The sequence below is a fragment of the Pezoporus wallicus genome, unplaced genomic scaffold (assembly GCF_028554395.1).
Source record: "Pezoporus wallicus isolate ANWC-B61680 ecotype Strahan unplaced genomic scaffold, APGP_CSIRO_Pwel_v1 contig_5069, whole genome shotgun sequence".
Classification (NCBI taxonomy): Eukaryota; Metazoa; Chordata; class Aves; order Psittaciformes; family Psittacidae; genus Pezoporus; species Pezoporus wallicus.
In genome coordinates this window covers 8,098,795-8,113,178 of record NW_026642361.1, presented here as the reverse complement: position 1 = coordinate 8,113,178, position 14,384 = coordinate 8,098,795, and the positions used below count along the sequence as shown (strand labels likewise).

Below are 14,384 nucleotides of genomic sequence, written 5' to 3'. Positions count from 1 at the left end.
GCGTGGCTCTTGCTGTCCCAGCTGCTGCCAGGCCCTATCCCCCTTTGTCCCTCGGCCCGGGCACTGTTCTGTTCTGTTCCGTTCCGTTCCGCCCGACGCCGCGGGCCCGGTCTCAGTCCCTCCACCCCGCAGCGAGCAGTGTAGCCACCGCGGCGCGCACCCGCCTGCCTCCCGGCCGCTGCCTCACACCCGCGCGCGGTGCTCCGCGGCCGTTGCCCGGAGCCCGTTAGGGGGCGCTGCGGAGACCAACGGTCCGCGCTGCTCGGCGGCCAAAATGGCGGCGTTGGCGGCAGCCCGCGTCGTGGTGTGGTAGTGTCCCCGGCCGCCGCGGGCCGGGCAGCGGAGCGGGCGCGGCTGGCGGTGCGTGGGGATGCCGACTCGCTCGGGGGCAGGGGCGGAGGGGGCGCTCAGGGCTCGCTTTTCGCGTGGGGCGGCCTCGGGGCTGGGGGAGGGGCGGCTGGAGCGCCGCGTGGGGGAGCGAGGCTGATGCGGGGGAAGAGCGGGGGGACGGGGCCTTTCGCCTGTTCGCCGTCATTCCTCCCCCTCCTCTTCCCCCCTCACGGCGTGTAGCGGCGGCGGCTATGGTGAGTCAGCAGTGGCCCCCTCCCGCTTGCCCCCCCGCGGTGACTCTGCAGCACCACCTCTGCTGGTCATGCTCGGGCATGTCGGGCCGCAGCCGGCCAAGGAGCTAAGCCCCGACTTGCCTCCTCCTGGCAGCGCTATATAAAGCCCGGCCTGCCCCGACCCGACTAGGTCCAGATACCCGGCGCCGGAGTCTGGCGTGTGGGCTGGACGAGGCCACCGAGGTGAGTGGACCTCGCCGGGGTCGTCGGAGCGTCGCGCCCACTGCGGGGGGACCTGGGTTGTGTGGCTGTGTGCCCCCTTCTAACGTTGTTCTGTTTTTATTGCAGGCAAATGTGCAATACCAAGATGTCGTCCCTTATGGATGCCTCTTCTGTCACCGCTTCGGAGCAAGAGGCGCTGGTCAGTAGCTGTGTTGGACGCGAGTTTTTCCCGCTTTTTGCAGTTTTTATCTGCTAATTCAGAAGCGATGTGGTGCTCGGCGAGCTGTGGTTAGAGAAAAGCTAGGCAATCCGGTGAAAATGGGCCTCTTTGATTCTGTAATTGTGAAGCAGATCTGTCTCATTCGTGGCTGAGAGTTGGAGGTGATGGTTCAGGTCTAGACCCTGTTTTCCTGGAGGCACTTGATGGTCAGGTTGCTTGCTTTTAATGAAAAAAAATCTTACGGTCCGATTTGATCATGTTAGCACTTCATAACTGAAGAATTGTGGAAAATCTCTGTAATGCAAAATGTTTTTTAAATGGTCTTGTAATTACAAGTGAAGGGTTTCGAATTTGGCATTTTCATTTTCTGTTCTACTGAAATTCATAATGTAGTTTGTAATAAGAGTCTTCGCTTGTGTTTATGGCTCTGCATATCCAGGCTTTCAGGACGTTTCTGCTTCCCTGGGCTCTGTGTAAGTTTTTCCAGGACAGAAGCCTGTGTTAGAGCAGACACACGAATTAAAACCGGCATGTGTGCACTGACGTTGAAATGGAACTTTGCGAGAAGGGTGAAGCTTAAAAGTGTAGGCTGATAGCAGAACTTCAAAAAAGTGAAGTAACAGCAGCAGGCTGTTCAAAGTTGGGGGTTTTTTTTTTTGGTTGTTTGGTTTTCCGTTTGTTTCTTGCTGGTTTTAAATCATCATAATAGTGATGCTAACTGTCTGCTGTCATATCTGCTTCACAGAAGAGCTTCATATTTGCAGGAGCTAGGGAGAGAGGGTTAGGGAGTAAAAGGATCTGTACCCTTGGGTCTAGTTGTGGATTCGAAGATCTGGAACTCTGCTTTGCCTTCCTGTGCTTAGATGTCTTTATCAGTTTCATAAACTACTGTTTGCTTCCTTTATGGAACTGTAATGTATATGCCCCATGCTCTAAATAATTCAGCACTTAGGAAGCAGTGAATAGACTTTTAAGGTCCACAAGGTTTTTTATTGTTTTAGCTATGTGTGATTCTTGCAACTAATCTCTTGTTAATGCACTAAAGCTTAATGTTGGTTTTAGCAGATACTTGAAATGGAATGTATTCAACGCTCCCCCAAAAGCGTTCAGTCCTTGTTTCATGATACTTTTTGGTATTCATGACACTTTTTGGTATTCATGACACTTTTATGATACTCATGATAATTTCATGATTATTCACACTTTTCTATAAAATGTGTACTTCCTAGAATTTGTTTTATTTTAGGGAACGTATTAGGATAGCGAATATTAGCTTATTCTGAGAATTACTATGCTATTGTTAAATATACTGCACTGGGAACTGTCAGTGGCTCCACAGGCATTTTCTTTGCAGTTGTGGCAGCCTGTGCAGCCTGTTCTCGTGTCCTGAACTAGTACTGGCACAGACATTTGTGGAACAGTGCAGTGACTGGGACCAGGACATTGCTCTGACCAGGAGGAGCAAAAGAAAAATTTTTAACTTTTCCCTCCTCTACCTCAAAATTTTTCATAAACTGACTGCAGATACAGCTCTGCTGGCACAGTGAGTGTGTGGGAGGCCATTGTGGAGGTAGGAGTAATTGAATTATGATGGACAGCACAAGGTGTGTGCTTACCCCAGCTGAGAAAAGTCTTCAGAGGTAAAGCAGCCCCAGAAAGGAAGAGACTAGGGAAAGAGGTGGACCAGTGTTTTACTTCATGACTTGCATTATGGATCTGCCAGTTGGAAAGGTTCATTTACCTTCCTCCCCTTTGGGAGTCAGTGTTGTGACTAAAGGAGTGGAGCTGAATTCCCCAGCACCTAGATCTGTACTAGGAGCTACCAAAGGAATCCCTAGGCTAAAATCAAGAGTATGTGTGTACCAGTGAAAGATTGGGGGCTATTAAGATGTGTATGGGAATTTACTATGCTTAGGTTTGTGTTATTTTCTTTTAAGTTTAACTTTGCAAAAATAACTTGGATATAGATAGATTTTAATGTGTGTTTATATATCAGATTAATAGAGAAGGTGGAAGCCAACCTGTATGAAGAATTTTGTTTGGTGAATAATTGGTGCATACTGTTTTTCTTCTTCTGCACACAGGTTAAGCCAAAGCCACTGTTGTTGAAGTTGTTAAAGTTAGCTGGTGCAGAAAAGGACACTTTTACTATGAAGGAGGTGAGAACTTTTTGGTAGACCACAGTGAATAGCGTGTTCTTTTGTTTTGCATGAACAGGTGAGCGGGTGGGATAGGACTGTGTAGTTCGAAGCTTGTCTAGAAGACACAGAGGCAATGGACTGGTTTTATTCTGCCGAATTGTCAGGTGCTGTTTAGCCAGTTTCAAAATCTGAACAAATGTATCTGGTGGTGAGCAGAATAGCAGAGTTCTTGGGGATAAAGGACAGATGAAAATCACAGCTCAGGGAGTTTTAGGGAATCAAAGTGAGAAAAGCAAATGTCAATGAATTTAATGTGTTTTCTCTTAAAACAACAGAACCTGGGTATTTAATGTCTTTGTATATTGTTTATTTTACAGGTAATATTCTATCTTGGACAATATATTATGTCTAAACAGTTATATGATGAAAAACAGCAACATATTGTACACTGTGCAAATGATCTCCTGGGGGATTTATTTGGAGTAACAAGCTTTTCAGTAAAAGAGCACAGGTAAAACAGGATTCTTTTTGGAAAGTCTGGAGAACATAATGCATATGGCCTTTCTAAACTCTTTGCATCTTCAAAGATGGTAAGCTTTCTTTTATAATTACATGTAGTTAACTTGCAACATCTTTTTTTGTCCCCATCTAAGGAGACTATATTCAATGATTTCCAGAAATCTGATAGCAGTCAATCAACAAGGTAAGCTAGTCTGGGAGAATTTCTCCATAATTAGCTAAAAAGGCTTTACATACTACTGCCCAGATCAGTCACAAATAGTGAATCAAAGCAAACACTCTTTCTTCTGGAGAAGAAAAACGGAACAGTGTTTGGGTAATTTTGTTGGACTGGAACCAGAACAAACTCATTCAGAGCTGAGCCCAGAGGACACAATTGGAAAATTAGTTGTTTGCTTGTTTTTCTTACAGATAAAGCCCTCAACAACAGAAAAGGTTTTAATATGAAAAGTTATCATCTTGAACTTGTGCCAGTTTAATTTGTGCTGGTTTAATTTTCAAAACTGTATGTGAAATGCATTTAGAACTGGTCACCCTCAGCTACAGAGTCCTGTTTCAAAAGATCTGTATGCTTTAAAGAGTAGTTTGTGATTACTTGGTCGTTAGACACTCTATAAGTGGAGAATTGTTCCATACAGTCATCTTTCCTGCAGTGCAAAAAAGTTCAATATAGCTGTAATTTTTGACTAACACAGGGAGCGAACTCGAAGTTAAACAGTGGAAACCATTCTGTAAACTGGCTTCTAAATCCATGTTAAGACATCCTTTGTTTCTGATACTGCCTAAAAGCAGTTCAGCTGCTGAAGATGGGAAACGTGCTTTCTTTATTATCTCTTACTGTTATGCTTGCAAACTGAAATTACTTCTCAAATTCTTGAAAGATCATTCAGGGTCTGTCTGGTAGTAAGCATGTATAATTAACAAGAGTTAATTTTTCTTTTATTTTGTGTCTTTTTAATTCAGTGTTCCCATAAGACTATAGCTAGTATACTTCTCCAAAGAAGTGTAAAATATTTCTTGCCTAATATCCTTTTGTATCTGCAGAATCAGATACAAAATCAGAATCAGCTAATGCACAGCCTTCATTTGAAGGCGCTTCTAATAAAATTGAGCTACTTTATGGCTGAGATTTCTTTTTTGTTCACGCTTTCCCACTTCAGTTATGTTACAGGCCAAGTGGTGCACACAGCTGAAAAGCAAAAGAATAGGGTTATTTTTTCCATTTTTGCAAAATGACAAATGGGTTGTAAGTTCTGCTTTGCAAATGCTGTGTGCAGTTAACGTTTATTTTTCCCTTGCTTTTATTCTAATGTTTTTGAGCCTGAAATTGACTTCTGCTGTGTTCTAATATGGGTTTTGGTTTGATTTGATTTCAGACTCTACACTTGCTAACACACCTGAGGATGATGCAAGGCTTCAGCTGGAAGAAAATATTCTTAAGGTGATTTTTTTTTAATTAATAAATGTTCTTATTGTAAAATCTGTTTAGTTTTGCATGGTGATGTCAGTGGTTTAGATGCAGTTAGTTGATTTGAGCCTTTTACCTCCTATTCATGCTCAGGCTTACTCAGTATTTCTGTTAACTAGGAATCTGTGCAAGAGTTGGAAGAGAAGCAGACTTCATCAAACGTGACTTCCCGACCAACTACATCTTCTCGGAGGAGGACACACACTGAATCTGGTACGTGCACTTTCATGGTGCAGAGCTTTCAGTAGCATGGCCACGTAGGAAAAGAAGTACATTCTGTTGCCTTCCTGGCTTTGAAAGATGCTGACAAATATTATTCATGTTTCTCTATTCATCTAAACCAAAATGTTTCATCTAGAAGAAAATACAGGATTCCTTGCATTGCTCCAGTGTCACATTACACTTTGGATCTCTAAAACCATTAGTAAGATGATGGAATAAATTGTTCCACAGATCTGTTAAACTTGTCCACATCAGCAGGACTTAACCAGTTGCGTTCTCTTCGTGATGAGAACACTTCTTTATAATGACTGATGTCATTAAATTCATTCAGTTCCCTCTGTAGACAGCCACAAAACTTTACATTCCGTTTGCTCTCTAAAACCAGTTTTCATTGGATTTCAGTTGGTGGCCGACATCAAAGGTCTGGTAGTAATGTGGGACGATTTTGGGTATGTTTTGGGTATGTTTAGACTATCCATGAAGCACTTTCTAAACCATCTGGTGACTTAAGCATCGTATTTTTCTCTTCTTTCCATTTACTGTGGTTATTCAAGAATCACTGGCAAATACAGTTTAAAAATGTGGACTGTTTCTTCCCATAATTAGCAAATACAAAAGCTGATCAGCATAAACTTGAATAACTTCAAGTTTCTCAATAGAAGTGCTCTCTACAGTTCTACTTCAGCACTGTTCTGTGGAATTGCTTACGTTAGTTTGTTCCATCACTTCTGCTACCTCATAATTTGGTGGTTATAATTACCCAGGCAGTGATAATCTGTTGCTGCATAGAATCTCCCCTTTTACAGTTCCTCAGGAACATTTTTCAGTTCCTCAGCTGTTGTGTAGTATTTTTTGTGTTCATTGTAGGCTACTGTTACAGTCCAAACACTGTGCTGCATTGCTGAGTGGTTTGCACTACATTAAAAGAACGTTTTAATGTTGTAACAAAAGCTGATGAAGGGATGGAAAGCTTCAGTTAAGCATCACAACCTGTAATATTTAAGCATCACCCAGAGCACGTAAGGTCCTGTGTTGTGCTTACTTATTGTAGGTTTGATTATTAACTCTTGTCTTTGCATCCATTTATTGGTTTGTTGCAACCTTAAAGGTTCTTTTAATATAGTGTTTTTATATACACTTTTTTTCTAATTTATAGGAAATCTTCCTTTTAAACCACTATTCTTGTTAAATTGGGATGGTAGCGGCTCCTTTGGAGCCGCTTACATAGTGTATAGAAACCTTGTGGTGGTACAATATCAGTACAGCATGGAGCCATGACAACTAAATGAGGACAACGATGGACAGGAGCAACCCTTGGGCCTGGGGGCACCAAATTTGGTGGGGCTCTCAGGGCGGAAAAAGAAAAGAGAGGGGCTGAGCCAAGAAGCACCAAGGGAAAGTAAGAGAAGTCTCAAAGTATGTACAAGTGTTTCGTTCTCTTTTCTTTTACAATGAAAGATTCAACACTTGAAGACTCGTGGATTGTCAGGGTGTATTTTGCAAAGCAAGGGAGAAGCTGGCCAGTAAGGGGTGGGTGCAGAAGGCCCCTGGAGGGGGCAGCAGGCTCTTACCCAAATCTCTTGAGACAAGTTATGAGGCCTCTTTGCGGGGGGGGGTGTCACTCAGCTGCACTTACATACTGACTTTGCAGTGCCTTTTTTAGTAAAATTGTTTCTTACAAACACTCTGAAAGTCAGTGGAGCTGAAGTTTGACTTACCCATGCCTAAAGTTCTGTCCCCCTACTCCTGATGCTGTAGGTGGTCATTTCAAAACATGATGTATTTAAAAAGCACTGTCTTTTGGCCTTCAAATCGAGCATCTTTAATAAGCACAGCTTAAAGCAGTGTTCTCAGAGTTCTGTTTACCATAGTATGCCTTGAAGATTTCCTTGCCAGTGCATGGTGGAAGTCGTAATGGTTTGTTACAAAAATCCTGCTGAGTAGATAAAATTACAGTGCAACTGTTAACTGATAGATTTGTTAAGGTGCCTGAAACTTAAACCTGAATTTACCTTGCACAGCCTGAGGCCCTTTGTATGCATGTGACCTGGGAGCTAGTCACTCTGTCTCCCTGAAAATTCTGGGATGGACTCAAGCCCTCTGAAAGTACCTTTCTGTCTACTGACTGTAAAGGTTGCTGGGACAATTAAGATCCTAACTGTATTAAAATTAGGGTGGGTTTAATGTGTCATGTGTGAAATGGAGTAAAAATGCTTCCAAACTTAATTACATCATTGTTATTTCCAGCATCTGGAAGGTGCCATTTACAAGCTGTGCTGATGGGACAAGTGGGAAAAGCCAGTCCCTGAAAAACTGGTTTCAGGAATGTCGCTATTTTCACGTTCTTTACTGTTACTAAACTTTCAGTGCCTTTACATTTTTCCGCCCCATAAAATTATACTGAATGACTTTATTTTTCTTAAATTCTTATCTAAGCAAATTTGTATTTTAAGTTTTAATATTTTAAATAGTAAAAACTGCACATAGCATAGATGCTTTTTGACTAATAAAAATTCTTGGATATGCCCAGAAGAAGATTCTTCAGATGATGTACACAACAGAAGAAAACGACACAAGTCGGACAGCATTTCATTGACGTTTGATGAAAGTCTCTCATGGTGTGTAGTCAGTGGTCTGTGCCGTGAAAGAAGCAATAGCAGCAGTTCCACAGATTCACTCTTCATCCCTGTAAGTCAAAATATCTTCTTTGTGGTACAAATTATGCAGATACTGGAAGTGCAGATGATGCATCTTCAAACATTGTGGTTTTAATTAAAAGCAGTAGTGCCTTCAGCAGTGTCTGGGGAGAGTAGAGGGGCTGAAAGTTGATGTGTGGGTAGAGTGGAGTCTTACATACATCTGCTGACAAAGTTGAACGATAACTTTTAGTGTTCTTTTTAGTTTAAAAAATCAGATTCTTCCTGCTTGGCAGAGTATTGAAAACATGTCAGATAGATTTTATGTTGTAAAATAAATATTGCTTACAATGCTAAGAGAATAAAAGCATTCACAGACATTCTGTGATTCAGAATAGTTGGTAGTTCCAGTACAGTGGTAGTAACTGCCTTGATGAGCTGTGTTCATTTTCCAAGCCTTTACTGGTTTTTATTGTTTTCAGCAAACACTGAGGTAAATAATCTGTGGCTAGATTAAGTCATGAAGAGCTGAACTAACAGGATTCCTGGTCATACACTGTATTCTGAATTGATAGAACTAATACTGTGCCTTCACTCTTGCTTTTTTACAGTTGTTTAGCTGCTGTCTTGAAGTTGACAAGAATAGAGAATTTAATGACACACAGCCAAAAGACAGCATCTTCTTGCATTTGTTCTTTCACTTTTTAGGAGAGCCTTTGTGAAACAGTAGCTGCAGTGTTTAAGCTGGCTCTAGGATGACTACAGCTTCTTATTACAGAGCTGACAAAAGGCTCTCAGATCTGGCTTTATCTTTACCTATGTACAATTTGTTTGGCTCATAAAGCAGAGAAGAGAAGGCTGCGTGGAGACCTCATAGCAGCCTTCCAGTATCTGAAGGGGGTCTATAGGGATGCTGGGGATGGACTCTTCATTAGGTACTGTAATGATAGGACAAGGGGTAACGGGTTAAAACTTAAACAGGGGAAGTTTAGATTGGATATAAGGAAGAAGTTCTTTACTGTAAGGGTGGTGAGGCACTGGAATGGGTTGCCCAGGGAAGCTGTGAATGCTTCATCCCTGGTGGTATTCAAGGCCAGGTTGAACAGAGCCACGGTGCCCCTGCAGGGGGTTGGAACTGGATGATCTTAAGGTCCTTTCCAACCCTAACTATTCTATGATTTTATGATGGTATGAAAAGATGTTCTGTCTAGCAGCAGTGGTCTCCTTTCTTCCATAGCTAATTAAACTGAGTACTTCAGTTTTATCATAGGAGCTATGTTAACAATACTGGTTATGGACATGCAGTGTAAGGCTGAATGTGTGCTCTCTCTTTTTTTTTCAGGATCTTGATGCCAGTTCCTTAAGTGAAAACTCTGACTGGTTTGACCACAGTTCTGTTTCAGACCAGTTCAGTGTAGAGTTTGAAGTTGAGTCTATTTATTCAGAAGATTATAGCCATAATGAAGAAGGGCAGGAGCTGACAGATGAAGATGATGAGGTATAAATTTGTTTTGTTGGGAGTTTTGGTTTGGTTTTGTTTTTTTTTTTTGACTGGCAGAGGTTGGAGAGAGGGGGAAAGGTACAGGAATACTTCTTGTTGAGATCCCAACAAGAAGCAGTAACTTCAGGTGTATTTCAGGACTCTGTGTGCTATGTCTTAAACTGCACCCTGTAATTTATTAAATTAAACTACATGCCTGCGCATTTGGCTAAACCCACCAGGCAGTAACCAGGACAGTGCTGAGACTTTCCCCGGGCTCTGAAGTTGGCTCTCGACAGCCTGGAGAAGTCTGTTGGTTTAACTTCATTCACTGGCTGGTGAAGTTGATGGCAGTGTGTATACTAGAGTCTGTTTCTATGTTCTTAATTGCAGAAGTGTGTGTTGAGCTTTGATAAAACTTTTGATACCAAATAAGAAATTTCCTAGTAAGTATTTGCAAAGGGGTATTTCTGAATCATTTGCCTCCATAAACATGAATGTTTCATATAGAGATGTTGAAGTACTATTCTAGAAGTTTTCGTTGGGGAGCAAAAAGAGTAAAATTGTGGTTACCATCATTTTCAAGAGATCTAGGTATTAAGAATGAAGTGGGAAATTATTTTTTTATTCTGGGTTAGTTTTCTGTTACATCAAAGAGGTGAATCAGCTCATGGCAAGATTGGGGAAAATACCAGAGGCAGAATTTGCCTGGAATGTACATGACTGATGCTTGAGAGGCTGAATGGGACTGCCTGTGCTGATGTACACCAGGTTATGGTGCTGTGGAGCTGCACTGGGGTTTCTTCAGTCTGAGCAGACACAGCCCTCTGAGCCTTTACTCGTGTGAGAGCTCCTTTCATACCTTAATATGTGGCCCTTGACTGGAATCTCTCCAGTAGCTCTGTATCTGATGTGTGGGGCAGCCCAGAGCTTGCCACGGCACTCCAGGTGTGTGTGTCCTCACCAGTGTTGAGCCAGAGGGGAAGGATCCCCTCCGCTCTAGAAAGCAGTGCTGTCTGTTCAGTCTGTGTTTTTCTTCAAACTGTGTTACAAGTGGAAAGAGAATTTTCTTCCCCCAAACCAGATTGTGTGGAGTTAACCTGCTAATATAAATTAGCATATGTGCTACTTACTGCAGTTGATTGAAAGTCTATCAGAAAATCTGTCACACTAAAGATCTGTCAGATTTTAAATTGAATGCCCCAAGCCAGTTACATAAGTACATTTTTTGTTGTTATTTAAACCAGATATATCAGCTGACTGTTTACCAGGATGAAGATAGCGATGCTGATTCATTTGATGAAGATCCAGAGATTTCTCTAGCTGTGAGTAAAACCTTGACTGGCAAAGTGTCATAAGTTGGTGAACTGACAGTAAATCAGGGAGTATAGATGAATTCTGTTGCTGCTAGTTACTGGTTTTAGAATTAATTTGACTTCTGTGCTTGAAGATTCCAAGACAGTATTTTAATTACTGAATATGGGATTATTAAGGATCCTTGATACATAGATATATAGATATATATATATACACACACTTCTTTTTTTTGTCTTAGTAAGCTTCCTAATCCATTAAAAAAAGAATCACACTAACTTATGGTTTCACTGTCTTAATGGGAGGAAATTAGATGGAGCCTAAATATGACTTTTTGCACAAAATAGGGAAAAAGAAACCAAAACCAAACTTAGATGTGTATTTAAAAACCTCTTCCTAGAAATCATAAGATCTAGTTTTATTGTCCAACCTGAATGAATGACTCTATAACATACAGATATGAAGGGAAATCTATTTTCAGAACAGTATTGTAAGATTTAAAAGATTTTGAGGCTTTTTCTAAATCCTGTGAGACCCTTCTTGAAATGTGGGAAGCAGTTCCCAGGTTTGAGGCAGAGTATGTAGATGTATGTGAAAAAAGCACACACTAGGCTTAAAATGCAGTGTGTGTCTGTATTTGCTTTTGACAGTCAAAGCATGAATAAAGCTGTTATCCAAAGCTGTCTGAAGCGTTCCAGCCCCTTGATGGTCTGTGGGACTGAGGGGCTTTCCTGTGTGTGTACAACATGGAGTAAGCCACCGTCTAAAACCGTCAATGCCTCTGGATGGAAAAATACAGCTCTGTGTTATTCTTAGGAATTAGGATTGGTTTTTTTAAGCTTTTGATGTCTCCGATGTTATTCAGGAATAAAACAAAGAGTCTTTTGATTTTCTAAATACCTTCTGGTTTGATTTGGTTTTGGTTTTGTTCCCCCTATGACATACATCGTTTTTAAGAAGGGTCTTTCTCCTTAAAAAATGAAGTGTGTTTTTAAAGAGACCGTGGCTTGTTTTCAGTGTAGCTATGGAGTAAACTGAGAGAATGATGTTTTGGTTTTTTTCTCCCTTTTTAAATGTCTGTAGTCTGTACTACTGCTGTATGTATCACAGTGCCCTCGCCTGGCCGTTTTGCACATCACCAGTTTAGCATCCTGCTAGAAAATGACTCTTCGATCTTGTAGTTTCTGTTTAAGAAGCCCATTGTTGAAAATAATGGAAATGGTGACCATTTAGTCAGAAATAAGTTTTTCATGAGGTTCTCCAAAAAGATTTTCGTGGACTGGTTTCTTCATTTTTTGCATAAGGAATGAAAAGTCATTATTGCTCTACCTCTTCTTATTTCAACAGTCTACTGCATAAAGAAAGTCTGAGAATTGTTTTAAAATCAAGATTATTTTAATCTAGAAAGGTAAAATGAGGACAAACAGTAAGTGGAATTTTTAAAGTATAAACAAGTCACTAGATATCTTGAGCTATTATTTTGGCAGTAATAAATTGTTTATAACCTCTGCATACTTCAGTTGTAAGTATTCCAAGTAGCTTAAGCTGTTCCAACCTTTAATTCCCTAAAGGATTACTGGAAGTGTCCCAAATGCAGCGAAATGAATCCTCCACTTCCACGCCATTGCCACAGGTGCTGGGCTCTTCGTGAGGACTGGCTTCCAGAAGAAAAGAGTGATAAACTAGAAAAGAGCAAATTTGAAAGTTCCCCCCCTCGAGAGTCTGAAGAAGGTTTTGATGTTCCTGACTGCAAGAAAGTGAAAATGACTGAAGATAAAGAGCCAGCTGTGGAAGAGAGTGAGGAAAAAGCAGTGCAAATTTCTGAGTCCCAGGAAAGTGAAGATTACTCCCAGCCATCAACATCGAGCAGCATGTTTTGTAGCAGCCAGGAGGACTGTAAGGAACCTGAGAAGACAGAAAGGCAAGACAAAGAGGAGAGCATGGAATCCAGCCTGCCTGTTACCAGCATAGAGCCCTGTGTCATATGTCAGAGCAGACCCAAAAACGGCTGCATAGTGCATGGCAAAACGGGACACCTCATGTCGTGTTTTACGTGTGCCAGGAAACTGAAGAAGAGGAACAAGCCCTGTCCAGTGTGCAGACAGCCTATCCAGATGATTGTGCTGACTTACTTCAGTTAGAAGGATGTTGAGTGGAAAGCAGCAAAAGAACTTCATAAACTGGTTAAGAGAGTAAGAAACTATTTTTGTATGCATATTGGAAATTAATATTAAAGGTTGTCTTTACATTTGCTATGAAAAGTGATTGCTGACATAAATGCACTGAAGTTGGTAAGAGGTTAGCCTAATATTCCTAAGTTTAAGGTTTTAAATGCCTCAGTAGAAATAACCAATTCCTGTGAACTACCTGCTTCTCCAAGTGTTTTGTGTTCCATACTAGTTAGTGACATTTGTTCTACTGGGTTAAATACATTAAATCTCCAATTCAGTGATTATAAGAGGAGAGGCATGTTGAAGTGTTTGTTTGTGTGACTTCCTCTTAAGATAGAAGTCTCTAGATTATCTGTGCCTGGTGAAGATGCCCGGCTCAGTCACAACCCTCTAAATAGGTCAATAAAATAAATAGAATTTTGTCTCCCTCATTCCCAAAACTTGTATTCCTCCAAATAGTCAAGTTACAAGGGAGATCTTACTAGGAAGATGGGATAGAAACAGATTCAAGGTTTTGGGAATAGACACGAGTCATATCTGTTGTAAATGTCACAGCTGTGTATATTCTGAGGAGTCATTGATCCAAGTTCAGTCTTACAGTTACCTCCTAAATGTCCTGAGAAAGTGGCTTTTGAAATGCTGTGGAGGTTTGGAGATCTGCACTACCCCGGTTCTTACTTTAGCAGTATGAGAAAAGACTTGGACAGGGAAGGTAAATGAAGGAGATGCTATGGCATGTCAAGTCAGGCAATATTGGGGGACAGTTGTATTCTTTTTCTGCACTGTTTCTGACTTTAGGAGTAGAGCATTGCAGCGTGATGACTGCATTTGTGTGCATAAAAATAGTAAGGGAAAAAAAAGTCCCTCTGAAGAAACAAGCTGTGTGCTTCTTGTTCACAGGCAGTTTAAATTCAGTAGTCTTGCCAGTTTGCACAGGTTTTATCTCTTGTGAGGATTTTGGGAGTGTGTTTTGAAGTGTTTGACCAACTCAAAATTACTCTCATTGGAGCTGTCCTGAACTGCTTTTAGGTCTATAGTCTCCTCACTGTATGTTCTCAAAAATGTTGTGAGACTTCTCAGTTCCTGTATTAAGGAGTCTGACCAGCTCAGTTCTGTACCTTCAGAGTAGATAGCGTGAATGTATTTATATAATAGTTACTCATCTGAGCCATTCTTCAGATGGAGACTTTCTGTACCAGTGAGTTGTACTTTTTCCTTGGGAAAACCATATTGCAAGAGAAAATGTATGGGTTTAGCAGCTTTTAATTTTACAGGTAGTTGCTGATCATCTGCCCAATAGAGAAGGGGAAATGAGTAGTCAGGGGATGCCAGGAATGGGGATGTAGCCTTAACTGCAGGACTTGTGATGTGGTACTGACCTGTAGGGTGAGGTTAAATGGCTTCCTTCACCAGTTCAGATCCATGGGT

General features: G+C 41.3%; 1 protein-coding gene across 3 annotated transcripts; it reads left to right on the top strand.

Moving 5' to 3' along the window:
• The first annotated feature begins 224 nt into the window (after positions 1 to 224).
• Positions 225 to 13,082, top strand: MDM2 (MDM2 proto-oncogene). Of its 3 annotated transcripts, none has more exons than XM_057429535.1 (12): positions 225 to 360; positions 718 to 806; positions 912 to 984; positions 3,090 to 3,164; positions 3,524 to 3,657; positions 3,800 to 3,849; positions 5,042 to 5,106; positions 5,253 to 5,346; positions 7,889 to 8,043; positions 9,334 to 9,489; positions 10,719 to 10,796; positions 12,357 to 13,082. In XM_057429535.1, the coding sequence occupies exons 3-12, from the start codon at positions 916 to 918 to the stop codon at positions 12,924 to 12,926; spliced, it is 1,446 nt and encodes a 481-aa protein (XP_057285518.1). In that variant the 5' UTR covers positions 225 to 360; positions 718 to 806; positions 912 to 915; the 3' UTR covers positions 12,927 to 13,082. The 3 variants fall into 3 exon arrangements, with proteins under 3 accessions (XP_057285518.1, XP_057285516.1, XP_057285517.1); XM_057429533.1 differs by having other exon boundaries at positions 7,886 to 8,043; XM_057429534.1 differs by lacking the exon at positions 718 to 806 and having other exon boundaries at positions 7,886 to 8,043.
• The last annotated feature ends 1,302 nt before the right edge of the window (positions 13,083 to 14,384 follow it).